General features: G+C 39.6%; 2 protein-coding genes across 2 annotated transcripts in view; both read right to left on the bottom strand.

Moving 5' to 3' along the window:
* The window catches only part of LOC306861238 (uncharacterized protein), a 36503-nt gene extending 17500 nt beyond the window's left edge, over positions 1-19003 (bottom strand). Inside the window, exons 1-10 of the mRNA XM_079403395.1 lie at positions 18820-19003; positions 13237-14015; positions 4712-10775; positions 4476-4577; positions 4118-4156; positions 3829-3947; positions 3603-3750; positions 3361-3500; positions 215-341; positions 99-134 (exon numbers count right to left, since the gene is read on the bottom strand). Coding sequence (XP_079259521.1) covers positions 99-134; positions 215-341; positions 3361-3500; positions 3603-3750; positions 3829-3947; positions 4118-4156; positions 4476-4577; positions 4712-10775; positions 13237-14015; positions 18820-18822 — 7557 coding nt within the window. The 5' untranslated portion in view covers positions 18823-19003. The remainder of the gene's footprint in view (positions 1-98; positions 135-214; positions 342-3360; positions 3501-3602; positions 3751-3828; positions 3948-4117; positions 4157-4475; positions 4578-4711; positions 10776-13236; positions 14016-18819) is intronic.
* A 7261-nt stretch (positions 19004-26264) lies between these two features.
* LOC306861901 (melanocortin-2 receptor accessory protein 2B-like) overlaps positions 26265-27034 on the bottom strand; it is a gene marked incomplete at both ends in the record, with an annotated part of 3097 nt that continues 2327 nt past the window's right edge. The window contains one exon of the mRNA XM_079404383.1: positions 26265-26670. Coding sequence (XP_079260509.1) covers positions 26265-26670 — 406 coding nt within the window. The remainder of the gene's footprint in view (positions 26671-27034) is intronic.

Here is a 27034-nt window from a genome sequence, read left to right as displayed (position 1 = left end):
ATTTAAGAACGTTTCGATATTTGTACTGGAAAACAGGACAAGAACATACTGAGGAAGAACATTATTATTTTCTAGTGAAGACACTGAAACTCACAAACCTTGACCGCGTTTGGCTTCTCGACCTTCAGAGCGCCCTGGAAAACAAGCAGATTTCTGATGAAACACTATGTGTCGACTGCAGACAGGTGAATAACGTTATGGTGTGAGTGTGTACCATTCGCAGAGGCCTCAGAGAGCCGACCGCAGGCGACGAGAAACCCCAGTCCTCCGGGAACGGATACTCTCCGGCCTCCAGAACCGCCAACAGACCCTGGAAACCCGGCTCACTGTAAACCAGCCACCTGCGGAGCAGAGAGCACAGCTGTCAATCATCAGTCACATGACGCCCAGATCATAACACATCACTCAACTCTATTAGTCAGGCCAGCCACACTGGAAGTGACTTCTCTAGATTTTGGCGTTAGTAGTTAACACCTTAAAGGGATAGTTCACCCAAAAATGAAAATTTGATATTTATCTGCTTACCCCCAGGGCATCCAAGATGTAGGTGACTTGGTTTCTTCAGTAGAACACAAAGATTTTTTACTCAAACTGCTGCAGTCTGTCATTTTTTTACCTCTGGATCATTGACACTCCTAATTGAGATTGTAGATAGAGTGTCAATGATCCATTTGAGAGATAGCTGGCGGTAATGCACTTATAAGTCTGCGATCCGCCGTAAAGCAAGAAGAAGATGCGTCACATGCCGGCTTTTGTGAACGTGTTCAGGACAGTTGGATAGTGCAGTGGATCAGAGGTAAAATACTATATAAATTCTGTTCAGTTTCTTGCACAGACCAATCGTTTCGTGCCTTTAGACCTCAATGTATCGTCACGAGCCGCAGGGTTTAATTTGGTTTTGTCTGTGTATGTTTTTTTTTTTCTCTCAAAGCCGTGAGTCCCATAGACTGCCATTATATGACTGACAGACTGAGTTAAAAATCTCTGTTTGTGTTCTACTGAAGAAACCAAGTCACCTACATCTTAGATGCCCTGGGGGTAAGCAGATAAACATCACATTTACATTTTTGGGTGAACTATCCCTTTAATGACTCACTGACCAAAATCACATGCAAATAATAACAATCGGGTAAGCAATGTTAAAAACATATTTATGTTAAAAAATTTTTTTTTTTTTTTAATGTAAAATTTAGTTTTTTATGGACATATTCATTCTCTGTGACATGTTAAAAATGTTAACGTTTGCTTGTTTTCCGGCGTTTTTTCTCTTTACATGATCATAAAGGTCATGATAACTAAAAAAAACAAACATTTTTGACCATTTTCCAACAGTTCATCAGGCTGTTTCTTTAAGACGCCTTTGTAAATGCCCCTGTGCATGTGAAATGAGTTTCATGTCGTGTTCTGTCATGTTTTCTGTCATGTTCAGCAGTTTTTCTTCCTTTAACAGAATACACAAACAAATACAACTCACTTTTGTTATATGAAATGGTGTTTTGATTTAAAATAAACAAGTATGAAAATGCTGTTCTGTAAATACTGTTGGTTATTGTTGTTGTTGTGTTCTGCTGGTTCACCTGGACAAATGCTGCTGCTGTAATTCATTCACCTCCACCCTCCTCAACAATCTGTGATTTTCTCTTTCTATTCCTGCTAACATTCCTCCCAGACAGCAATCAGTGTTGGGTTTCATATGGGCCAGATGTGGGCCGGATCTGGCCAACACTATGTTGCTGTACAGGCTGCCATAGCTTTCATCTGCCATTCTGTGCTCTTCCTGATTATACCTGTCTTTTCTCTGGGTTTTTGTAATTCTCACTGTCCTGTTCTGCAGTCTCTGTTTATCATGCACACACAAGAGACTTTTCACATACAGTGGGCCTATAAAGTCTTTGGACACTTTTCAAACAAAACATTACAAAATAGAAACAATAGAAAAAGTATTGTGTCACTCTGTGAGACTGAAGTGTCTGTATCTGCCACTTTAATCCTTATTAGCATGCCCTTTATGACTGTTATAAACTACTGAAAGCATCAGCATGAGTTTTTGTGCTATAGTCTGAGTGCTGGATTATGGCTCTAATATTGTTTATATGGTTCAGCGTGACTAATGCAGTGACTCAAACGCTCTCATAAAGCATAACACACTCATGAATCATCAAGAATCCAGTCATTATGCTCTCAAAGTGCCCTCACAACACTGGCCATGTACTGTACATACTGCATCTAAATTTGGTTGTTAGTTCACCTTTTAGTTCTCTGTTCTGTATGTACAAAGTCCAGCTAATTTAAGAGTAACAACTGCATTCTACAACCGAATTGACAACAGGTAGTGGCAACAGCATTTACAGTGTGTACAGAACTGAATTTAAAAACTAGCCAATGATATATTTGAATGCGTATCTAAGTTGTGATGCAAGAAATCACAGGGAAGGAGGTATGTCTTGACTCAGGGTTGCCAGATATTGCTATAAAAAAAAAAAGGCAAATAAGAACAAGCCCATAATGAACTTAAATCTTAAAGAATTAACTTGGAAATAAGCCACTTTTATTATTGCCATAAAATGGATTGCTTTATGGGCCGAGCCCAAACAACAAGCTCAAAGACACTTAACAAGTGTTGCTTATAATAAGTGGACATGGCAACCCTTCAAGAGTGCCATCTGCGAAGAAGCTTTCCAAACATAAACAAAATATGACAGCTCTTTCAACGGTGGTTTCCTTAAAATAGCAAAAAACAATGAGTCTTTGGTGGCCTTGATATTACTTTGGTCAAAAATAACAGACGGTCCACGCAATGCAATTTTCATAATCAGAAATATCCACATAGATAGTTGCTAAGGTACTCAGAGTGGTAAATAGGTTGTTGCTATGCGGTTGCCAGGGTATACTGGGTGGTTGCTAGGGTGTTGTTATTTGGTTGCCAAGCTATTCTGGATGGTTACTAGAGTATTGCTATGTGGTTGCTAGGTTACCCGGGGTGGCTGCTAGGGTGTTGCTGTGCGGTTGCTAGGGTTCTACACTTGGACGGTATGTGTGGACATCCATGAACACTTCTGATGTCAAAAATTACGTCTGTCGCGGAACGTGGAGGGCCGAAGTACACATTAAGCTGTGAGTTTCTGGTTGATGTTCAACATGTTGGTGTTTTGATTGATTTTTAACACATTGCTATGCGGTTGCAAAATGTGCTCTTTTGGCTTCACTAAGCATCACAAACACATTTTTTAACACATTTTTTGTAAGTATTCAGTACAGATGTCATGAGCTTCACTTTGTCCACACACACCCAACAACAGCGTCCAAACACACACCCCAGCAAACGCTCAAGGTCTGAGCAGGGCATGTTTGTCCACTTACAGACCACTGTGGACTTTGATGGAGCCGGTGATTTGAGGACGGCTAAAACTGCCTACTTCCTCTGTATCATCCACAAACTCAGAGCTTCTGCCTCTGCCAGCAGGTTCAGTGAACAGCTCTATCCGGGGCGGAGTGTAGTCCTGCAGACACATACAGGAAAACACAGCGGTCACTCCCATCGCCTTTGACCTTCGGAAAGCGGTTACTGCATTCAAAACAATCCTTTCAAGAAGGTCACTTACTCTGACAGCCAGTCGAATTGAGCCAATGACCACAGGGGCAGATGTTTCTTCACCCTCTTCTGCCCATTGATTGGGCAGTTCGGTAACTCCTTCCTCTTCCAGAGCGATACATCGTCCCTCAAATCCTGGTTTCTCGTATAGTATCCAGCTACAAAAAGGCCAAAATGCACAGTTAAATCTAATCAACTGAAAGGCCCAGTATTTGTTCTCCATAGATGCCACTTACCATCCTCTGACCACTTTAATAGATATGACACTAGACAGTTGCATGTGTGTGGCATAAGGTTGATCCCTGTAGAACTCAAAGGACTGACCGCTGAACTGGTGGTGCTCAAATATCACAATCTGACAGACACAAGACTTCAAATTAAGGCCCAAGAAGTTACAGCTTATGCACTTTGCTTACATATTTAAAGCATAAGTAAAATTAAAAAAAAAAATTGCTCATGCAGACTAAGCAGGTTTTAATATCTGAAATTCTCTTGTTAAGTCACGAGTTTGAAATGCTGGCAAACCTTTCCAGGACGCCGGTGGATTCCGCGAGCAGCTGGAATCTGAAAGACAAAACGTTGTGGTTAAGACAGTAATGCGGGTAATCGTTTTGCAAATGTTTCATAATATTTAACAAAGCAGTCAAAAACATGGTCCCAAAGATTTTACCCTTAACATGTTAAAACTTAATCTCACATTTGCCACGTGCAAATATGGACATGCATGAATAACTAGCAGGCATGCAGAGCAATTGCAGCTATGAACAAATAAATATTTAGATTTACAAAGAAAATATGCATTGGTTTTTTATTGACTTATTGGTTATACATTTGGTAGTTCTCTCTGAGGTTTAGCTTGAGGGATTTTAGCCACTGGAACTACCTGTGCCGGTGGAACCGTAACTTCTGGGATCTTCCCATCAGCTACGTCAACAGCCTTATTCAGATCCACTAGACCAGGTATTGAGGCACTTTCTCTAGCCACCTAACCAGCACACACAAATATATACACACAGAGCAACACTATTGTGAAACATCACTTAACACTAGCTTAGTATATGAACATATGCAAGTATGTGTTGTTGCTGTGGTCAGTGTGATGAATGAGGGATGGCTGACCAGTGGGTTGATCTTATTTGATGGTTGAGCGTTTTCAGGTTGCTTTGGAAGAAATTTCTCCAGGAAACTAGGCAACATGATGTCATCAAAGGAAGGATGTGGTGGAGGAGCATTAGCATCTACTGTAGTTGTTTTCAGGGTCGGCCCATCAGGTTGCAGAACAACATCAGAAACAGTCTGGGTACCGTTGAGAAGCAGTGATGCATTAGTGTCTGTAAACATAGTGACTGAGGGGTCTCTTGAAGTTGTTTTGAGATCAGGTGTCATAGCAGGTCCATAATCCTTGATAGGCTTTAGAACATCCTGGGAACCGGACTGGGTATAACTAGGCATTATAGGTGTATTAGTGTCTGTTACCGTGGTGATTGGAGGGTCTAATAAAGTTATTTTCAAGTCAGGTGTTAGTGTAGGTCCATCATCTGTAGTAGGTTTCGGAACAACCTGGAAATTAGTCTGGGAACCACTGGGAGGTGTAGAAGCATTAAGGTCAGGTGTCATGGCAAGTCCAACATCCGGGGGACCAGACTGGGTACAACTAGGTGGAGAAGCATTAGTATCTGTTAGCATGGTGATTGGAGGGTCAAATGAAGTTGTTTTTAAGTCAGGTGTCAGGGTAGGGCCAATATCTTTCGTAGGTTTCAGCGCCACTTGGGAACTAGTCTGGGAACCATTGGGAGGGGAAGGAACATTAGTGTCTGTAAACATAGTGACTGTGGGGTCTCTCGAAGCTGTTTTGAGATCAGGTGCCACAGCAGATCCATGATCCTGGGAACTAGACTGGGTACAACTAGGTGGAGGAGCATTAGTGTCTGTTAACATGATGACTGGAGGGTCAAATGAAGTTGTTTTCAAGTCAGGTGTTGGGGTAGGTCCATCATCTTTCGTAGGTTTTGGTACGACCTGGGAACTAGTTTGGGTACCACTAGGAGGAAAAGGAGCATTAGAGTCTGTTAAAAGAGAGACTGTGGGGTCTCTTGAAGTTGTTTTGAGGTCAGGTGTCATGGCAGCCCCAATGTCCATGCTAGGTTTTAGAATAACCTGAGAACCAGACGGTGTACCGTGGCTGTTATTTTTAGCTAGGGTTTCCTCTACTGGGACCAATTTGGGTAGTTCTGTAGTTGGGGCTAGCTGTGACTGTGGAGATGCTGTAGACCCAGAACCATCGCTTGGTGATAACAGCCCACCTGAAGGACACTCAGTGGGGCTTAAAAACTCCATTCGTCTCCCTTTGCTGGGGCTGCGTAGAATGCTGACAATAGAGCACCTCTCCAAACGAGACTTTGCCTTCAGTGGTTCTGTTGTTTTTTCATCTGATGCCTCCTCTTTTTCTTCCTCTTCCTTTTCAGACTCCTTCCTTGCTCTCTGAAAGATCAGGGATCTCGTGAGGATGCTCTCTCGCTTTGGTTTGATCTCCGCCTCTTTGACTTCTGCAGCTAGACTCTTTGATTTTGAACTGGGAGGCAAATCCAAAATGAATTCCCTCCTTCGCCTCAAGCCATGCTGAAACTCCTCTGGATCAAAGGGTTTCTCAAAGTGGTCTTCTTTGATGGCAGGCATGGCAAATGGAGGTGCTTGCAGGCGATGTTTGTTGTGTTTGCGCAGGGGAAGATTGAATGGCATCGCGAGTCTTTTCACATTTGCAATGAAGTCATCTGGGTCAAACTTTCCCGATGTGTTCAGGAGTTTGGTCTCACTCACAGAGGAGCTGAACTTGGGTTTTGGAATCAACAGCTTCTTCCTTATAGGACCTCGGTGATCCACATCAAGCCAGCTAGATGGAGAGTCCCTGCTCTGAGAGGAGCTGCCAGGTGCAGGGGGGATTTCTGGAAGGAGAAAGGGTTTGAGGATGAATTTCTTTTTTCTTGTGGATGGAGTCTCTTTCGCTGAGACTTCAGGACCTGAGGTCTTTTCTGGTGAAGGTGTGGTCTTCCTACTGTCATAGTCTGGTGGTGATATTGTCTTTTCTTTGGATGAAGGAAGTGGAGTTATATTATCTCTATTGATAGAGGTTAGCGGGAAAGAGGATGACACTGGTAGTGGTGTGGTCCTCTCATTTTTAGTAGTGATATCAATGGAGACTGGTGGATTGGTTGAAGCTGGTTGAGGTGCAGAATCTTCTTTAGTTGTGGCTGGTGGAGGTGTGGTCTTGTCATCACCTGAGCCTGATAATGTGGCGGTTGTCTCAATAGTTGGTGCTGGTAGAGGCTTGGCTTTTTTATTGGCTAATGCTGTTGGAGGCGTGGTCTTTTCATTAGCTGATGCTTTTGGTGGCGTGGTCTTATCATTAGCTAGGCCAGGCAAAGTCTCGTTATTCAAGGCTGGTGGAGGTGTGGTTCTCTCATTGTTTGAGTCTAATGAAGATGTAGTTTTTTCATCAGTTGAGGATGGTGGAGGTTTGTTCTTGTCATCATTGGAGCCTAATGTATCAGAGATCGTCTCAGTGGTTGTTGCTGGTGGGGGTGCAGTCTTTTTCTTAGAGATTGTCTCATTGGTTGAAGCTTGTGGAGATGTGGTCTCTTCATTAGTTGTCCTTTTATTAGCGGACTCTGATGTAGTTGTGTTCTTTTCATAAGTTGAGGCTGGTGGAGGTTTGTTTTTGTCAACACTGGAGCTTAATGTATCAGAGATTGTCTCAGTGGTTGATGCTGGTGGAGATGTAGTTGAGGCAGGCAAAGTGGAGGTTGTGTCATTGGCTGAGGCTTGTTGAGATATGGTCTTTTCATTAGTTGTCCTTTTGATAGTTGACTCCAGTGAAGTTGTGTTCTTTTCATTAGCTAGGGCTGGTAGAGGCTTGTTCTTGTCATCACTGGATGCTAATGAAGTGGAGATTGTTTCAATGGTTAAAGCTGATGGAAGTTTGTTCTTGTCATCACCTGAACTTAATGAAGTAGAGGGAAACCTAACGGTTAATGAGGCAGATGGTGTGGTCTGTTCATTAGCTGAGCCTGATAATGTGGAGCTTGTCTCAATGGTTGGTGCTGGTAGAGGCATGGCTTTTTCATTGGCTGATCCTGTGGGAGGCGTGGCTTTTTCATTGGCTGATCCTGTGGGAGGTGTAGTCTTTTCAATGGCTGATGCTGTTGGAGGCATGGCCTTTTCATTGGCTGATCCTGTGAGAGGCGTGGTCTTTTCATTAGCTGATGCTGCTGGAGGCGTGGTCTTTTCATTAGCTAATGCTGTTGGAGGCGTGGTCTTTTCGTTTGCTGATGCTGTTGGAGGCGTGGTCTTTTCGTTTGCTGATGCTGCTGGAGGCGTGGTCTTTTCATTAGCTAATGCTGTTGGAGGCGTGGTCTTTTCGTTTGCTGATGCTGTTGGAGGCGTGGTCTTTTCATTAGCTAATGCTGTTGGAGGCGTGGTCTTTTCATTAGCTAATGCTGTTGGAGGCGTGGTCTTTTCGTTTGCTGATGCTGTTGGAGGCGTGGTCTTGTTGTTAGCTGATGCTGTTGGAGGCGTGGTCTTGTTGTTAGCTGATGCTGTTGGAGGCGTCGTCTTTTCGTTAGCTGATGCTGTTGGAGGCGTGGTCTTGTCGTTAGCTGATGCTGTTGGAGGCGTGGTCTTTTCTTTAGCTGATGCTGTTGGAGGCGTGGTCTTGTCGTTAGCTGATGCTGTTGGAGGCGTGGTCTTTTCATTAGCTGATGCTGTTGGAGGCGTGGTCTTTTCATTAGCTGATGCTGTTGGAGGCATGGTTTGTTCATTAGTTGGGGCAGGCAAAGCAGAGATTGTCTCATCAGTTGAGGCTGGTGGAGGTTTGTTTTTGTCATCTCTGGCGCATGATGTAGCAGAGATTGTCTCAGTGGTTGATGCTGATAGACCTGTAGTCTTTTCTTTAGTTGAGGGAGGCAAAGTGGAGGTTTTCTCATTGGTTGAGGCTTGTGGAGATGTGTTTTTTTCGATAGTAGTTGGTTTTTCAGGAGGGGTTATTACATTGGTTGAGGCTGGTGGAGGAGTGGTCTTTTCATTAGTTGTTTTTTTATTAGCTGAGTTTGACAGAGTTATGTTCTTGTTATGACTGTAGGCCGTATCATCGGTTGAGGCTGGTTTAGCAGTGACCTGGCCAGATTGCTCAGTGGATACATCAATGGCTTTGGATGACAAGGAAGTGAGCTTCTTTTTTGCTGACCTCAGAGGTAGATTGTCATTATTGGATGGTATTTCAGGTAAGGTATTTTCAAGGCTAGAGCCAAGTGTATTTTCTCCAGACTGTTTAAGACAGTCAGAAACCTGATCTTCCGCCTGTACAGAGTATATTTCATCATTCACTATGGATGCCATTTCTGTGCTGGTGATTTTACTCTGGGTTTCTTTGGTGCCACCCTTTTTAATACCAGTGGTAGGCTGTTGTAAATCCATTTTATTAGACACTGCCTGTGTTTTCTGTTCTCCTCCGCTCTCTGATTGGCTCTGTGGAGGCGGCCCATCTCTTTTGGGACCACCTCCCTCTGTAGGTGGAATTTGAGGTGAAATTATGTTGTCCAAATGGTCAATTTGGTCTTTGACCAGAGCAGGGTTTGGTGTTGTCCTACTTTTAGAAGTTGCATTTTCTTTAGTCTGATCAGACAATTCAGAGTTTTTCTCTGTAGTCTGAGTTTCTTTACCCTCACTGGTTGCCATAATTGTTGTGTCTTCTTGTCTCACACCTAAGGTGTCCTTTGATTTACCATGTTTATGTGTTTTTGTTGTAATTCCTTCTTCTACACTCTGCTCGGCTGGCTTTGATGTCCTGACTTCAGTACTATATTTGCGTGTCTCAGTTGTTTCAAGGTCGTTTTTCTCATTCTGATTGGTAATCTCAGCCAAATGGTGTTTTTCTCTACTCTTTTGGCTTGTCTTTGATGGTCTTTGTGCAGATTTTGGGTCACACTCAGTGGTGTTTTCCGCTTTTTTCTCATGTAAGACCAGCGTTTCCATCTCACTCCCTCTGTTTCGCAAGGCATCTTTCCTGGAGGCTGCAGCACTGTTATTGGCTTTCTCAAAGGAGTCTTTAGAGCTGACCTCCTTCAGGTCCTCTGGGGACGGTGGTTTTTCTTCTTTTGTCACAGATGGATCTGGTTTCCCTGACTCTTCAAACAATGTGTTTACAATCACGTCTCTGTTCCTCTGCCCCTCTCCTTCTGAGCGCTCTTTAACAGGCTGCTTTTTGTTGATGTTTCTCTGTTTCTCTTCCTTTTTTGAGTCAATCTCGGTCCGTTCTGTCTTCTCTTCATTTGAGCTGCTTTTCATTTCTTTAGGAACTTTTGTGTCCCCATGTGGAGACTTTTTTGAGTCAGAATTTTTCTTTGTGCTCTGCATAATTTCTGCTGCTTTCTCCAACCTTGGAGGGACTTCAGGTTTTTTGCTTACGGCCTCCCAAGCAGAGTTGGGTCTTTCTTTATCAGAATACTGCTCTGTCGTATTTACAATGTCTACAAGAGGTTTGTCCTTGATCTCCTGTTTACCCTGACCCATTTCTTGTTTGGTGGGGCTCAGCGGATCTTTGCCTCGACGTCTTTTAGATCGCGAGACGGTCCGCTTTGGCGATTTCACCTGCGGTGTCTCATGAGTAGGTGACGAAACCATTGGCAGAGAATCCAGCTCTTTATTCCCAATGTTTGAGTCACATGTGCTCTCTGACAATGCAGGTGTGCTTTGTGTTGCATTGTGAGATTTGGAGTCTGTTTGAGCCATGTTTAAATGAGGTTTGGATCTAGCCGTTAGCTCTCCGCTGGTATCTGTCTTTGATGTAGATTTTTCAAAACGTCCAGAATAAGATATTTCAGCCGTTTTTGAATGTCCTTCGTTCAGCGTGCGACCAGACGGCAACGTCAACTTCTCTTCTCCCCTCCGTCCTGCATTGAAATTCATCGCCCTCTCTTTAACTGTTTGGTTTGGAGGTGCGGAACTGGACCGCGTTCCGGAACGTTCTGTGAAAAGACGACTGGCCACATTTCGAGCTGGAGAAATGTCCAGGTGACGCAGATTTGTGGAGCTGTTAGCTGCATTGGTGGCTCCTCTCTCAAACAGACAGATCTTGTCTGCGATTTGGCCCTTGGACTTCACATTGGTCCTGTCCACTCTGTCTGGACATCTGTAAAATAGCAAAGAATAAAGGTCAAAACTGGTTCGAATATCAAGTTCACACACTCGAAAAAATGCTGGGTTAAATACAACCCAGCACTGGGTAAAATATGGACAAACCCAGCAATTGGGTTGTTTTCAACCAACGGTTGGGTTAAATGTTCAACCCAACCTTCTAGGTAGTAACCCAACCACTGGGTCAAAACAACTCAATCGCTGGGTTCGTCCATATTTTACCCAGCACTGGCTTGTATTTAACCCAACATTTTTTAGAGTGCACTATTCATATTCGCAGCCACTCCCTTCATTAGCTGTTGACTCATTGATTTTCTTTCCTCTTTCTCTGCTATTCCTTGTTTGTTCTCCTCAGTTTAATCTCTGCTTGAAGCAAGCCACAAATCCATTAAGAAACTAACTTCCCCCTTCTTCATTTGCATTTTCTGGAAAAACTCTTTTATTCAAAGTGACTAACACGTGCTGCAAGATAAAATTTCAAAAGCTGCACAACAAAATTACAAGCTAATTCACCCTTGTGACTTACTCTTAGTGTTCTTTCCCCTACTTTGAAAGTGAATGAGAGATGACTGTTAAGCTCCAAAAAGCAGGAAAAACATAAAAATGCATCGTAAACGTTATGACTCTTGCGCAATCTTCTTAAATCGCTGTGTGAGGGGAAAGCTATCAGCAAAAAATAAATGCACTGCAAAAAAATATTTTCTTAGTATTTTTGTCTTTGTTTTCTAGTATAAATATCTAAATATTCTTGAATCAAGATGCATTTACTTGACAAGTAAAATGACTCAAGATATTAAATTTTGATCATTGTTTTGCAGTGTGGCATGCATTTTAGTCTGTTTCTCACCTAGAACTAGCATTATGACTGTAATATAGTGCAAGAGTCAAAGTTATGCCTTTGTTCTTTTGGGAGTTTGACATTGCAGGGTTTCTGCAAGTTTTATGAAGACAAATTTGAGACTTAAGGTTATAATTAAGGAATAAGTTAAAGGAAACACAATATGTCAGCATGTTCTAAAAATGTAAAAGTCTTCGAACACAATGAGTTGTATTAGCAACACTTTATATGGAATATGTAATCACTCTTACTGTAACTTCTGATCACACTGCAAAAAAGTATAATGTTCTTTTTGTATTTTTTGTCTTGTTTTCCAGTGCAAATGTCAAAAAAGTGTCAAGTTGAATGCTATAATGACATTAAGTTTGAGAAATTTATCAAAATAGGGCGAATTTATGATAAAGGACAAATATCTGACTACAAACCCAGAAAAATTAACGCAATTCAAAGGAAAAACAAGTTTTAATTCCCCATTGATAAATATTTGTTCTTGTTCTAGGCATATAAACTCGTTTAATTTTGTTCAATTTCTCAAAAAACAAAACAAAAACAGGACTTAATTTCTTCACTTTGAACTTCAAGTAAATCTATCTGGATTAAAGGTTGTTTAGATATTTGTACTGAAAAACAAGACAAAAATACAGACATTTGCAATGCATGCAACATTTAATGCAATGGATTTATGAATTCTGCTCCAATTTAAGACCTTTTAAAGCCTTGATTTGTGGAAGTGTGAGTTAAGACTTTTTCAGACCTACAGAAACCGTGCATTAAAAATCACTTTCACTGAATGGAAAAGAACACCTTAAATATACTCCAAATATCTCCTTTTGTTTTCAGCGGTTTGGAACGAAACTTGTTTTTAGGTGAACTGTTTCTTTAAGAGCTGCTGGTGCATACAGTAGAAAAATGCAAAGCTGACATCTAGAAAAACTGGCAATTTACTGTGTAAACACTTATTGTTATGAAAATGCTTCTTTTCAATGCAGGGAGCTGTTGCAACCAGGTCAGGAACATTAATCAACAGTTTTTTTTAATTTTTTTTATCTATGACTTTACAGCCCAGAGGAATGACAACTACCTGATAATGACCTAGTAAGAGAGCATATTTCACAACATGACGCATGATAATCTTTAAGCAAGATTTCACATGTTTATATGCAGCACATTCAACTTCAAATACAGAAACATTTGCTTTAAAACACTGCAAAAAAAGATTCTCTTACTTAGTATTTTTGTCTTGTTTTCTAGTATAAATATCTAAACATTCTTGAATCAAGATGCATTTACTGGACAAGTAAAATGACTTAAGATATTATGTCTTGTTTTCTGAAAAAAATAAAATTGTGTTAATTTTTGCTTAAAACAAGCAAAAATATCTGCCAATGGGGATAGAAAATTAATCTTAAATTAAAGGCTAAACGATTATTTTTCTTGCTGCATTGGCAGATATTGCAGTGATGTTTTGTCCTGATAGATTTCCCACGACTTAAATTCAAGCCCAAACAGTAACTTTTGCTTTAACAAAAGTAGCTCCCAGATCAAATCAAACACAAGAATTTAGTTTTTTGTTATTCCTGTAAGCACAGCCACGAACAGGTTAAACAGATAAATTTACCTGGCTCTCTCCTCAGATCTCGGCCGTTTGGGGTCTTTAAAAGTCTCAGTTTGATCTTCCCTTTGCTCCTCCGAGGTGACCACCACCTTTTTAGCGAAGACCACCTCGCTGTGAGACACTTTGATGCTCCTTCGTTTGGATTCAGAGCTCTCTGTTAGCCTCACGACCCGTTCCTCGTCCATATCTGTATAAACCAGTGCTGCTTGGACGAGTGAATCCGAATCCGCGTCTTCGCTCAGGTGCGCTTGGACCCATTCTGCTTGGAAGACATCCTCGTGGTTACCTGAGTTTGGCGCTTCTGCTCCGGAGGCTTCTGGGAGGCTTTTTCCCATCTCCTTAAAAGCCGAGTCAGAGCATGTCATTCGCGGGCCACTCGTCAAACTGGTTGATTCAGGGCTTTCAGACTGGGGATTGGTTGGGGATTTAACCCCGCCCCCCTCTCCATGAGAACTCCGCCTCCTCCTGCCAGATCTCCTCCGGCCCATTTGGTCGAGCTCAGGTGGCCTTCTCCTCTCAATTGACTTGTTTTTTTTGCTGAGTCTCAGATGTTTGGCATTCCGGTCGAGGGTTGGGCTCGTCTCTGCTGGATCGCTCTCACCTAGTGAGGGACTGTGTGTCTCGTCTGCACTGGTTTCTCCGTGGTCCTCCTCAGGAGCCTCCTCTTGCTGTGTTTGGGAGGCAGGATCATCTCCGCTGGACGCCGGACTGCCCCAACCCCACGACAGCCAGCTCCCGATGCGACTCAATACACCTGGGCTGTGCTCCTGAGGACTCTCAGCCTGCAAACAAACACATGCCAAACACTGAGAGTCTGATCTGGAACACTCGCTAGGAGGCAGAAATGAAGAGGCAATATCTGACTTCCAGGGGCATTTTTACCCCTTTGACAGTTTTTATGCATTTGGTTGTTTTTATACTACAAAAAAAGATTTTCTTCCTTAGTATTTTGGTCTTGTTTTCTAGTATAAATATCTAAACATTCTTGAATCAAGATGAATTTACTGGACAAGTAGAATTACTTAAGATAATATGCCTTGTTTTCTGAAAAAACAACAACAACAACCCCATTGGCAGAGGTTTTGGTTGATTTATGCAAAAACTAACAAAATGTTGTCGTTTTTTTCTTAAAGCAAGACATAATATCTTAAGTCGTTTACTTGTAAAGTAAATGCATCTTGATTCAATAATTCTTAGATATTTATAGTAGAAAACAAGACAAAAATACTAAGGAAGAAAATCTTTTTTTGCAGTGTATGTCTAATACTTGCACCACCAGTCAAACCGTTCTGAACAGTAAGATTTTTAATGTTTTTTAAGGAAGTCTCTTCTGCTCACCAATCCTGCATTTATTTGATCCAAAGTACAGCAAAAACAGTAAAATTGAGAAATATTTTTACTATTTAAAATAACCGTTTTATCTGTTGAAATGTAATTTATTCCAAAGCTGAATTTTACTTCAGTCACATGATCCTTCAGGAATCATTCTGATATTAAAACATTTATCATTATTATCATTCTGTTGAAAACAGCTGAGTAGAATTTTATTCAGGTTTCTTTGATGAATAGAAAGTTCAGAAGAACAGCATTTATCTGAAATAGAAATCTTTTGTAACTTTATAAATGTCTTTCTCGTCACTTTTGATCAATTTAAAGCGTCCTTGCTAAATAAAAGTATTCATTTCTATAAATGTATAGAATTTACCCCCCCCCCCAAAAAGAATTATACCGACTCCAAGCTTTTGAAGGGTATAGTGTGTATAATATTACAAAAGATTTTTATTTCATATAAATGCTGATCTTTGAATCTTTCTATTCATCAAAGAATCTTGAAATACTTACTCATCTGTTTTAAATATTGTTTATAATTAAAAAAAAAATTTGTTGAGCAGTAAATCAGTATATTATTATGATTTCTGAAGATCATGTGACACTGAAGACTGGAGTAATGATGCTGAAAATACAGCTGCAGATCACAGAAATACATTACAGTTTTATAGATATTCACATAGAAAATTGTTATTTTAAATAGTAAAAATATGTCAGAATTGTACTGTTTTTGCTGTACTTTGGATCAAATAAATGCAGGCTTGGTGATCAGAAGAGACTTCTTAAAAAAACATTAAAAATCTTACTGTTAAGAAATTTGGTGGAAAAACGTCATATATTGGCTGCTGACAAAACAAGCTAAGAAAAAATGAGCTAATGGGTTAAGAAATTCAAAATTAGGAAATAGTTAGGAAATATCAAGTTTAAATAAGCAGAACTGTCACATTTGAATTTTTTTGTACTCATACATGTTAATTGCAGTTAGTGTTGGGTGTAATGCATTACTACTTGATTAATTACTGTAATTTAATTACTAAAAGTAAAGTAATGGATTACTCTGAATTGTTCTACTTTCAGTTACTTCTGATGTCATTTCATTACAGAACAATTTGATATAAAATAACAGTGGATTTACCATCTAATGTCAAGGTGTATGTGTTTAATGTAAACTTCCCCCTTAAATACTTTAATCTGTCACAGAATAATTTATGCAATTTGATATTATTTATGTGAAAGAATTAAAAGAGCAAATGTCTATCCTTGTATTGTTCAACTGGTCGAGATTGACATTGGATTTAAAAAGAAATTAGGAATAAGTGCTGCAATACTTTTAGAGTTATTAGTACATAATCTGATTACAGCGTTGAAGATGTAATCAGTAGCTAATAATTATTTATACCTGTTTCGGTTGAACTGGTTTTTTACCTGATCTCAGATCAGTTTTATGAATTCATAGACATTTTTAATGATTCATTCATTAAAAAAGAGGTTAATCGTTTCTGAATGGCCTCTTTAGACAAGTCTTCCATAAAACAAGCTCTGCAAATTAATAATTGTTTTATGCAGTTTTGTCCTGAGTTTTCTTTGTGTTCAATTGATTCAAAGCTTCGAAAAGGTTTGTTTCTCCCATCACTGGTTAATTGCTCTTAGCTCAATAAATGCTAACATGATCATTGGAAATGTTTGAATGAGAAGACAATATAAAACATTTAATATAACTGTTCTCAAACTAAGCTCATGCTCGAAATCATAATCTAAGGTTAAAAATACAGAGACTGTCCATGATTTGCTCTGACTTTAGCCAACAAGCAGAGCCAAAATTGCTGCAAAATTGAGTAAAACCTGGAAAAAAGATGCAGGATTTTTAAAAATGTAAAACAAGGATGCAAAATAGATCATAAAAATATAATATTCTGCATTATGTCTTGGTCACTGACTACAGATGTATGTAAATGAGTGATGCTGTCATTAAAGCAAAAGACAGACAAACCAAACACAAAGACATTCTCAAAACGGTCCTTTTTCAATTTAACTTCTCACTCATGTTATGGTTTTGATATAGTTTGTAATGAAAAATTATGTTCAGAAATGCAACATTGAAGCATATCCACAAGAAAATCCCACTAACACTCATAATTATCTAAAATCTGCCATATATCTGCCATTTAATCAGCCTCAGTCTTATATCGGCTCATCTTACAGATAAAACCCCCCAAAACAGACACATAAATCCCTGCCCTCAAAAAAACATATATTTAGTTTCTGGTATTGTTATCACTGTCATCAAAGATTAAAGGTATAGTTTCCCCAAAAATGTAAATTAGTTTAGAAAATATACTATTACAGTCAATGGCTGCCGTCAACTGTTTGGTTACCAACATTCTTCAAAGTATCTTTTTATCAGAAACTCATACAGCTTTGGAACAACTTGAGTTTGAGTAAATTATTATTTTTTTTTATTTTTTTTTTGTGAACTATCCCTTTAAGGAGAACACTATGCATTATAAAAACAAGTATTTTGGGATTGGCATTAAAGTTTGACTTTCTGTCTAATAAACTTTAGCAAAGTGTTCCAGAGAGTTCTCTCTCTCTAGAAATACAGTCCAGAAGTCTGAAAGAACATTCAAAGACGCGGTGATTTTATCTTTGACGCTTCATTACTGGGAACAATTAAAAACTGAGACAAATATAAATAAGCAACAAAAGATTCTAAAGTATTTCTATGTTATTATCACATATGGAATATCACACAGTCATTATTCATCGAGAGAAACTCACGGTCCGGTTCGGCGAGCGAAACACCCAGAGAAGCGCGTCTTTGGCGAATTGATCCAGCCCTGCGGCTCACAGAAGCTCCGGATCGATAGAAGCGATCAGACGCGCGGATCATTAGAGAGCGCGAGCGTTCATTATTAGTGCGCTGCAGGACGCGCGCGGAGAGACGCTGGCAGTGAAGAAGGAGGCAGAGCTGGATTGGGTTTCAGAGGATCAGATGAACCGAGTCCAACACAAAGAACAAGAGCACATTCAGAGAGCCCTTCAGACGCGTTTCTGAGCTCTAAAGCGCATTTACATGCATGCATATCACAACAACGATGATGCTCAGAGCTGGCGTCATTTTAGCACGCTTTACTCTTATTATACACTCATTAAATACAACTTTAACTCTTTCTTGAATGCATTATTATACATGCTTAGTTTAGATTCATTAAAAAAAAAATATATATATATATTATTATTATTATTTTTTTTTTTTTACAGCCAAACCTCTCTCGTTAAAGCACTTGGTAAACAATGTCAAAAACATTAAAAAAAAGTTTTTCAAAGAGCCTTGTTCTAAAGAGCATTTTAAACTTGGTTTCTGGGAACGTTCTGAAAATGTTTTTTAAACGTTAGAACAAAACATTCTTAAAGTTCTTAAAAGCATTCTTTATATTTGATGTAGGGTCTTGTAATATTGAGAGAAAGCATTCTTAGAATAACATTCTCAAAATTCTTATGATGTTGTCTGTACTTGATGAACGTTCCAGGAAACGTTTGCTGTAACCTTCAAATAACGTTCTAATCACGACAGAAAACGATACATTTTAACATTCTTAGAATAAACATTTAAGCAGCGTTATATATTTTGGGTGAAAAAGTTAAACGTTTTTTTTTTATGTAATCACGACAAGAAAACTTAACTTAAAATAAACATTCAAATAATGTTATATTTAAGGTAAAAATAAAGTTAGTACGCTGTAAGAAACATTTTTGCAACCTTTAAATAAGGTTCTAACATGACAAGAACCTGTACATTTCATCGTTTTAGAAACAACGCTCCTACAACGTTTTTATAACCTAAATTTGTCACCAAAGAGTGGATGGTTTTCTAAAGAACTGCAGCTGAAAGCATAAGTGGAACCTGCACTCTTGTGCTTTTAATGGAAAAGTTATTATAATAATCAAGATATTTAGACCAAATCCATCCATGCATCCCTTCTCCTCGTCCAGAATTAAAACAAATGCAGAAAGACTCACAGCCGGTCTTCAGAGTTGAGAGTATCTGCTCACTGGAGATGAATCATATCCGATGGAACTGATGCTGAAGTTCTCGTGTAAAGAAAGAGAAAGCTTGAACGTCTGCGCTAATTATTTACCTGAACGTCACACCCACACCTCTACCTCTCAAGTACAGACCTGTTCAGACGGATTCACACTCCACAAACCCATTCTGACCAGCCAAGTGTGTAAACAAGGAGAAACGTGCCTGCTTACCATGATCCAGGGGTCAGAAGAAGAACCTCTGCTGCTCTGAGATCAGCTGATCCTGAAGAACAGAGGTAAGAATATCTATAAAACACTTCTGAAGGAATCTCATCTAATTAATATGTTCAGAAAGCAGAGTTTGGTAATAATGAGTGCATTTCTCCTGCTGTTAGAGGAACAGGTGGATCGCTGTGAGGACAGAGAACACGACAGGTATGACGACTGTTGTGCAACGGTTGCGGTCTGACGACACACACACACACACACACACACACACACACACACACACACACACACACACACACACACACACACACACACACACTCACTCACACACACACACTGAATTATTAATGTATGCAAGGCCTCCACACCCACAGTTAGACTTTGGCGTCGACACCACTAAGTGCTTTAATGAGCAGAGAAACAAATGAAAAGAATCTCACAGTCTGTGGGAACTTGCTTTGACTTCATGTTTTTATAGACTGACAGATGGGTTAATATTCAATAGAGTTATGAAGGTTTTTGGGTCATTGCTTTCCAATGGTTGCTTGCATTATAGCTACAAGAGGAATACATTAACGTGGGTGAAGGAAAACTTTGCCCAACAAGTGTATTTGCAACAAAACTAGTAATCAGCCTGGTCTTAGACAGCTAATACAGTTGTGCAGAGATGCATGTGTCATAATAACATCTAATTGTCCAGCACACTGTCATGCATAGCAAGAAAACCCTTATGAAAATTAACCATGGTTTGGTTTTACTACAAATAAAACCAGGAAACCTATAGTTAAACCATGGTAACCACAAATGAACCAGGTTTTGCTGTGCTAACCACAGTTTAATCATGATATTTGTAGTAAAACTGTTGTTAGGCTATACAAATGCTAATCAATCCACCACAAAACCACGGTTACTACACTGAAAAAAACAAGAAGTTACTTTTACAAAATGTTTATTTTGCACGCATATTTTTTAAGTAAAATTTAAATATGGAATAAAGTAAAATCTACTTAACTAAATTATCTAAAATTAGCAAAGGAAATAAGTAAATTTAACTTGGCCAGGTAGAGTAATTTCTACTCATTATACTTTACACTTTTATTATAATAAAACCATGTTTAATTGTCCTAATGGAAATGGATCGGTGGATCTTCAATTATGCATCCGAGCATGTATTACACATTTTAGAAGTTTTTTTTTCTTTTAGAATGTATTTTATCTTGTACGTGTCTTTGTGTTTGTTATTTTGCCCATTTTATATTTATTATGCTGTTGTTTATTTATATTGGGCCACATGAATGTGTCTCTGCAAAAATATGTGCATATTCCCACGCTATATGTGAATATAACAGTCTGTTCTCATTATGATTCTAAACATGTCTGGCACCGAACTGTTCTTCTAAAGGTTCTCTGAATATTCAATTTTATTTTTTATTTTTTTTGTGGGCATGCAAACAATAAGTGCACATTCAATTTGATCATTTTTGCAAAGATTATCGGAACATTACTTTTGAATGTTGCAATGCATTAACAATTTTCTATACACCATTGTTTTGCTAATGTTTTGAGAACATTATTAACTGAGCAATCCTTCTGTTGCTATGGCGACCATAAAATTAACTTCTGTGGCGAGTTTTGTGTCTGATTTACAGTAGCTAGAGCTGGAAAAAATGATGTTTAAGCCTTTCCTCCACACATGTCTGTCCATACAGTCACATTCAAGAGAGGAAAATCCAGCTTTAATGACTGATCTCGTGTTTCCCGCGCGTTTGCGGCGCTCAGCATTCTGGGAGTGTTTCGTAACACGTGCAGTGACTCACTTTAACCGCATATATTCGGCTCCTGATGTCTGAAATGCGATCCAGATGGCAGGGCAGAGTCTGTGCCACCAGCAAACACAAACACTGGACCGCTTTCACAGGCAGATCTTCGCTTAATCTGAGTTTAAGTTCGTTTAACTGAAGCGTTCATATTCAAGCCATCTCTCTGTCCAAGACCAGATCTCTTCATCTAGATTCTAGTAAAACTGCGGTTTTATGCTTGGCTGTGTGTTGGGTGCTGATGTTTCCAGAGTTTCTGGGCTTCACTCAGACTCACACACGCAGACACACACACACACACACACACACACACACACACACACACACACACACACACACACACACACACACACACACACACACTCTCTCTCTCACACACACACACACACACTCTCTCTCTCTCACACACACACACACTCTCTCTCTCTCTCTCTCACACACACACACACACACACACACACACACACTCTCTCTCTCTCTCTCTCACACACACACTCTCTCTCTCTCTCTCTCACACACACACACACACACACACACACACACACACTCTCTCTCTCTCTCACACACACACACACACACAGAGGTTTAGTTCAGCTTTAGGAACGCGAGCGCCACCTGCTGGCGAAGCAACCGCTTCACAGCTGCTCGTTATTACTTATAAACTTGGGGAAGTTTTATGTAAACCAATTTTAAAAACTCATTGTTTGGACAGTAGCTGGCACAGTCTAGTAGATCATCTTGGACCAGCAACAAACTAGTAACCAGCTGGTCATACAAAGCTAGCAAGTAACTTCTGGCAAAGTTCTCTCAAAGTTATGAACAAATAGTTCTTCCAGTAATGTTAATAGAATGTTTAAAGTTATCTGGTTTTTAATAATGTTCTCATAATGTTAGCACAAAAACTTTATTTATACACTGTATATGGAATATTTCACTACTGAAATGTTTTAGTTGTCTTTTAAACGTACTTGTTTCAGAATGTTCATTCAAAATTAACGTTCCCAGAATGTTTGCAAAAGTATGAATTGGAATGTTCCCTTAATGTTTGTAAAACAAAGGGGAAAAACAGTTTTAAAACATTTAAATGAACTGGACATTTTGAAAGTTCAAGGAACAATTCAGAAATAACTTTTTTCATAACTTATTAGAAACAATAAAAGTTTTTGTAATAAAATAAAATGTGTGTGTACTGTGTATATTTATTATGCATACATAAAGACACACACATACAGTATATATTTAGAAAATATTTACATGTATTTACATGTTTATATTTATATTCATATAATTTATATTATATATAAATATATTTAAAATATAAATATAACATATTTTTCTTAAATATATACATCCATGTGTGTGTATTTATATAAACATAATAAATATACACAGTACACACACATATATGTAAACAAAAACTGGCCGGGGGGGTCCAAAAACCGGTCAGTACCTGGTGTGACCACCATTTGCCTCATGCAGTGCAACACGTCTGATCAGGTTGTTGATTGTGTAATGTTGGTCCACTCCTCTTCAATGGCTGTGTGAAGTTGCTGGATATTGGCAGGAACGGAAACACGCTGTCGTATACGCCGATCCAGAGCATCCCAAACACTCAATGGGTGACATGTCCGGTGAGTATGCTGGCCATGCAAGAACTGGGATGTTTTCAGCTTCCAGGAATTGTGTACAGATCCTTGCAGCATGGGGCCGTGCATTATCATGCTGCAACATGAGGTGATGGTCGTGGATGAACGGCACAACAATGGGCCTCAGGATCTCCTCACGGTATCTCTGTGCATTCAAAATGCCATCAATAAAATGCACCTGTGTTCGTTGTCCATAACATACACCTGCACATACCATAACCCCACTGCCACCATGGGCCACTCGATCCACAACGCTGACATCAGCAAACCGCTCACCCACACGACGCCATACACGCTGTCTGCCATCTGCTCTGTACAGAGAAAACCAGGATTCATCCGTGAAGAGAACACCTCCCCAAAGTGCCAGACACCATCAAATGTGAGCATTTTCCCACTCAAGTCAGTTAGACGATGAAATGCAGTCAGGTCGAGACCCCGATGAGGACGAAGAGCATGCAGATGAGCTTCCCTGAGAGTTTCTGACAGTGCGTGCAGAAATTCTTTGGTTATGCAAACCGATTGTTGCAGCAGCTGTCCGGGTGGCTGTCTCAGACGATCTTGGAGGTGAAGATGCTGGATGTGGAGGTCCTGGGCTGGTGTGGTTACATGTGTTGTGAGGCCGGTTGGATGTACTGCCAAAATTGTCTGAAACGCCTTTGGAGATGGCTTATGGTAGAGAAATGAACATTAAATTCATGGAAAACAGCTCTGGTGGACATTCCTGCAGTCAGCATGCTAATTGCACGCTCCCTCAAAACTCGCAACATCTGTGGCATTGTGCTGTGTGATAAAACTACACATTTTAGAGTGGCCTTTTATTGTGTCCAGCCTAAGGCACACCTGTGCAATAATCATGCTGTCTAATCAGCATCTTGATATGCCACACCTGGGAGGTGGATGGATAATCTCGGCAGAGAAGTGCTCACTAACACAGATTTAGACAGATTTGTGAACAATATTTGAGAGAAATAGGCCTTTTGTGTACATAGAATAAGTCTTAGATCTTTGAGTTCAGCTCATGAAAAATGGGGGCAAAAATAAAAGTGTTGCGTTTATAATTTTGTTCAGTGTATATATTCAAATCTCCGTTTGACAGTGGATTTGGGTGTCTGCCATGACAGTTGCTGTGAGAAATACTGACGCAAACGGTGAAACAGTTCAGTTCTGTTATCACTAGAATATTGCAATCCTCAGATTCAAGGACCAAAAAGAACTGGTGTGTGTGTGTGTGTGTATATATATAGCTTTAGGTTAATAATAAGATTACCTTAAAGTTATATATATATATATATATATATATATATATATATATATATATATTAACCTAAAGCTACAGTGTTTGTAAGCTTGATTTCCCAGCAGGGTTAATCAGCATTTACATTTGAGCTTCATTAGCAGTTTCATTCGGTTACAGGAGTCTGCAGTGCACTGTGTATGAGTGTTTGTTTGTGTGTTTATGGGATGTAACCTTTGAATCCAGCAGTCCCTCACTATCAGTCCTGCTCTGTTTCCATAGTAACACACTACAGTATGTGGAATGCACACATGTGTTTTTGCACAATGTGTGTTTCTTCATCTCTGAAGATGGTGTTTTATTCTGAAGATGATGTTCGTTGTTTAATAAATGCGTGGTGATCATGAACTTTCTCTGAGCCTCACGACTCATTATTCAGACCTGAATTGACATAAAATCCATCATTTCTGTTGCATATGATTTTCTGGGCTGCTTTATTTTCATAACAAAGAAATCTCAAGTCCAATATTTTTTAACCAAAGAGAAAACACTTCTCCTACACACACTTCTCTTAAATGTTCCCATTAAAACAGGTTCAAGAGTGATGTGAATGTTCTTTTCTATTATAACACATTATTCTGATCTCCATGGAAACAACCTTTCCCCTCTTTCCTCCATTATTAGTGACATGTCCTTGCCGCCTGTGCCATTATGGTCATTATAGATCTGCAAGAGACGCGGGACACCCTAATAAATCTCTCATTTTGTCTCTTACTCAGGAAAGCTCTTCGGTTCGCTTACCCAGAATGCTTTGCGCTGCGTGTGATTGGTGTTCATTAGAGGCGATAATCGCAATGTTTACTCCTCTTGAGAAACACATCTCTCATCTTTCCTCAGGAGGAACAGCGTCTGTCAGAGTTCAAATACACACTTTTAGTGAGCAATGACTATATATTTGTGCAACAATTACCAAATTTTGCCACTTAAACCCATCTAGGCCCTAAGTGATTTATGCACATGCAAAATAATGACTTTCCAAACAGGTTTCCCAAACACTCGCTGTCCTGTCTGAAATATTGTCTATTAAGTTGCACTAGTTATGAAAACCTGTTAATAAAACAACCCTAAGGGGTCGTTTACACAGAACGCGTTGGTCCATAATGCACTACTTTACCTTTGTTTTTCTATAAACACACTAGATGGAGGTGTATGAGTCTTGCGCCCGTGTCTAGTGTCTTTTAGTGTTTTGCACGAGCGCCGTGTTTTTAAGAAGTGAAAACAAAAGAATTTAAACTTTTACATGCAGAGCCACTGATCAATGTCAGTTCCAAAACAGTGAACCAATCAGAAGAGCCCAGAGGCGGGGCAAGCGGTGCAGATTTTGTTTACAGTAGCAAGTTGGCATGGCAACCGTTTTATTTGACTTCTGAGTTGTTTCTCAGAACTGCGAGAAAAAAGTCTGAATTGTGATAAAGTCGCAATTAAACAAGCTTCCTTACAGTGGCAATTTTCTGAATCATAAAACAAATTAATAATAGTAATATTATATATATATATATATATATATATATAAAAATTGGCAAACAAAATACACAAGAAAATCAGAGGGGACATTCAGACAAACAAGCGTTGACAACAAAGAACTACAGATAATTAACAAGTTTTGTACCATTTGGAGACAATTAATAACTTTGGCAGGTAAGCAGCTATATAAGGAGTTACAGTAATCCAATCCGGAGGATATAAAAGCAAGGATAATAGTTTCAGCATCTCCAAAATTAGGTGAGGAACATATACGAACAATATTCCACAATTGGTAAAAGAATGATTTAACAATCTGACCAATATGTGAATCAAAGCATAACGCAGAGTCAAACAACACTCCCAAATTTTGCACAGTTGTTGAGGGCCTAATCTGGACACCATCTATATCTATGAAGATGTCATGCTGGGAGGAGCGCTGTGATTTAGGGCCAACCACCAGGATTTCAGTCTTGTCTGCATTTTGTTGTAAAAAGTTATCTGACATTCAGGTTTTAAGTTCTTGAAGACAGAAAACAATAGAAAGGGGTGGACAAACTGAATTGGGTTGAACCGTAAAATAGATTTGAATATCATCAGCGTAACTATGAAAATTGAGACCATGACGTCTGATGAGCTGACCCAGTGGCAGCACGTAAATGAGAAATAAGAGTGGACCAAGTACAAAACCTTGGGGTACACCACGGGAAATAGTGACAGTGTGAGATCTATTCTTATTTATTCTGACCAGTTGCTGTCTATCCGATAGATATGAAGTTAGCCACTGAAGAGCAGCACCAGTGATATCTATAGCAGATAGTCGAGAAAGAAGTACAGAGTGGCAAACAGTTGTTATAAACTATTAATAGTTTAATAATTCATAATTAAACTATTGTTATAAACTATAATAGTATCTCAATAATACTATAATACCCGTAAACACACACACAGTCATGAAGATGCACAAAAAAACAAACTTCACTTTCCTTTATCATTTCGCACACAACGACTAAACTAAAGGAACTAACTAAAAATAGTCACCTTAGAGTTCAGAATACCATATAGTGAAAGTCTTGTAGAAATGTTTTGATCACTATTGTAATCTACTGCATAAAACCCTTTCGTAAAAATTAAAAACGAGCTATATATTCTCATATCAATTTGCATTTCTTGAGAATCAACAGCTCATTTAAAATCAATCACTGTCCATGTGAGAAATGAGTCTGTGTGTTAGTGTCTGATGACATCATAGGAAGGGTGGGCGGGCTCTGAGCTCTTCAGCGCAGCTGATTGGCTGTCTGTGATGATTGGCGCCTCGCACAGCAGGAAGTCATCGTTGCCGATGCTGGAATTCCGGTCAGAGCTCACGAAGTTCGGAATGTGAAAGTCGGACAGGAAGTGCTCGTCTTCATCTCCTCTCTCGTCTTCTGCTGCCCCCTGGAGGCGGAGCCCTGGGCCCTGCCAACAACGCCTCCCTCTGCCAATCATGGCGTCTCTGACGGCTTCCTCGTGGATGTAGAAGTGAAAGAGGGAACGTGATTCGTCCGGCAGCGGTGGGAGAGAAAACACCTGAGAGACGCCGACCTCCAGCACACAGTTAGCTAGACCATGATGCTTTTCACTGGGATCAGGGATACTGCGGAGAAACACAGACAGACTGAGGCTTTGTGTTTTTTTACTTGATAAACTTGTGACTACACTCTAAAAAATGCTGGGTTAAATACAACCCAGCGCGGGGTAAAATATGGACGAACCCAGTGGTTGGGTTACTGCCCAGAAGGTTAAACATTTAAACCAACTGTTGGTTGAAAGCAACCCAGCATGTGTTCTGTCCAATATTTACCCAGCACTGGGTTATATTTAACACAGCATTTTTTAGAGTGTATTAGATCTTCTCAATGCATTTTCCTATTGTTTTTTTATTTTTACTTTTTTAATTTTTACTATATTAAAAAGTAAATGTATTTAATTTTTAAAATGAATACATATAAAAATTGCAT

The sequence above is a fragment of the Barbus barbus genome (assembly GCF_936440315.1).
Source record: "Barbus barbus genome assembly, chromosome: 42".
Taxonomy (NCBI): domain Eukaryota; kingdom Metazoa; phylum Chordata; class Actinopteri; order Cypriniformes; family Cyprinidae; genus Barbus; species Barbus barbus.
This window is presented reverse-complemented; position numbering and strand designations above follow the sequence as displayed.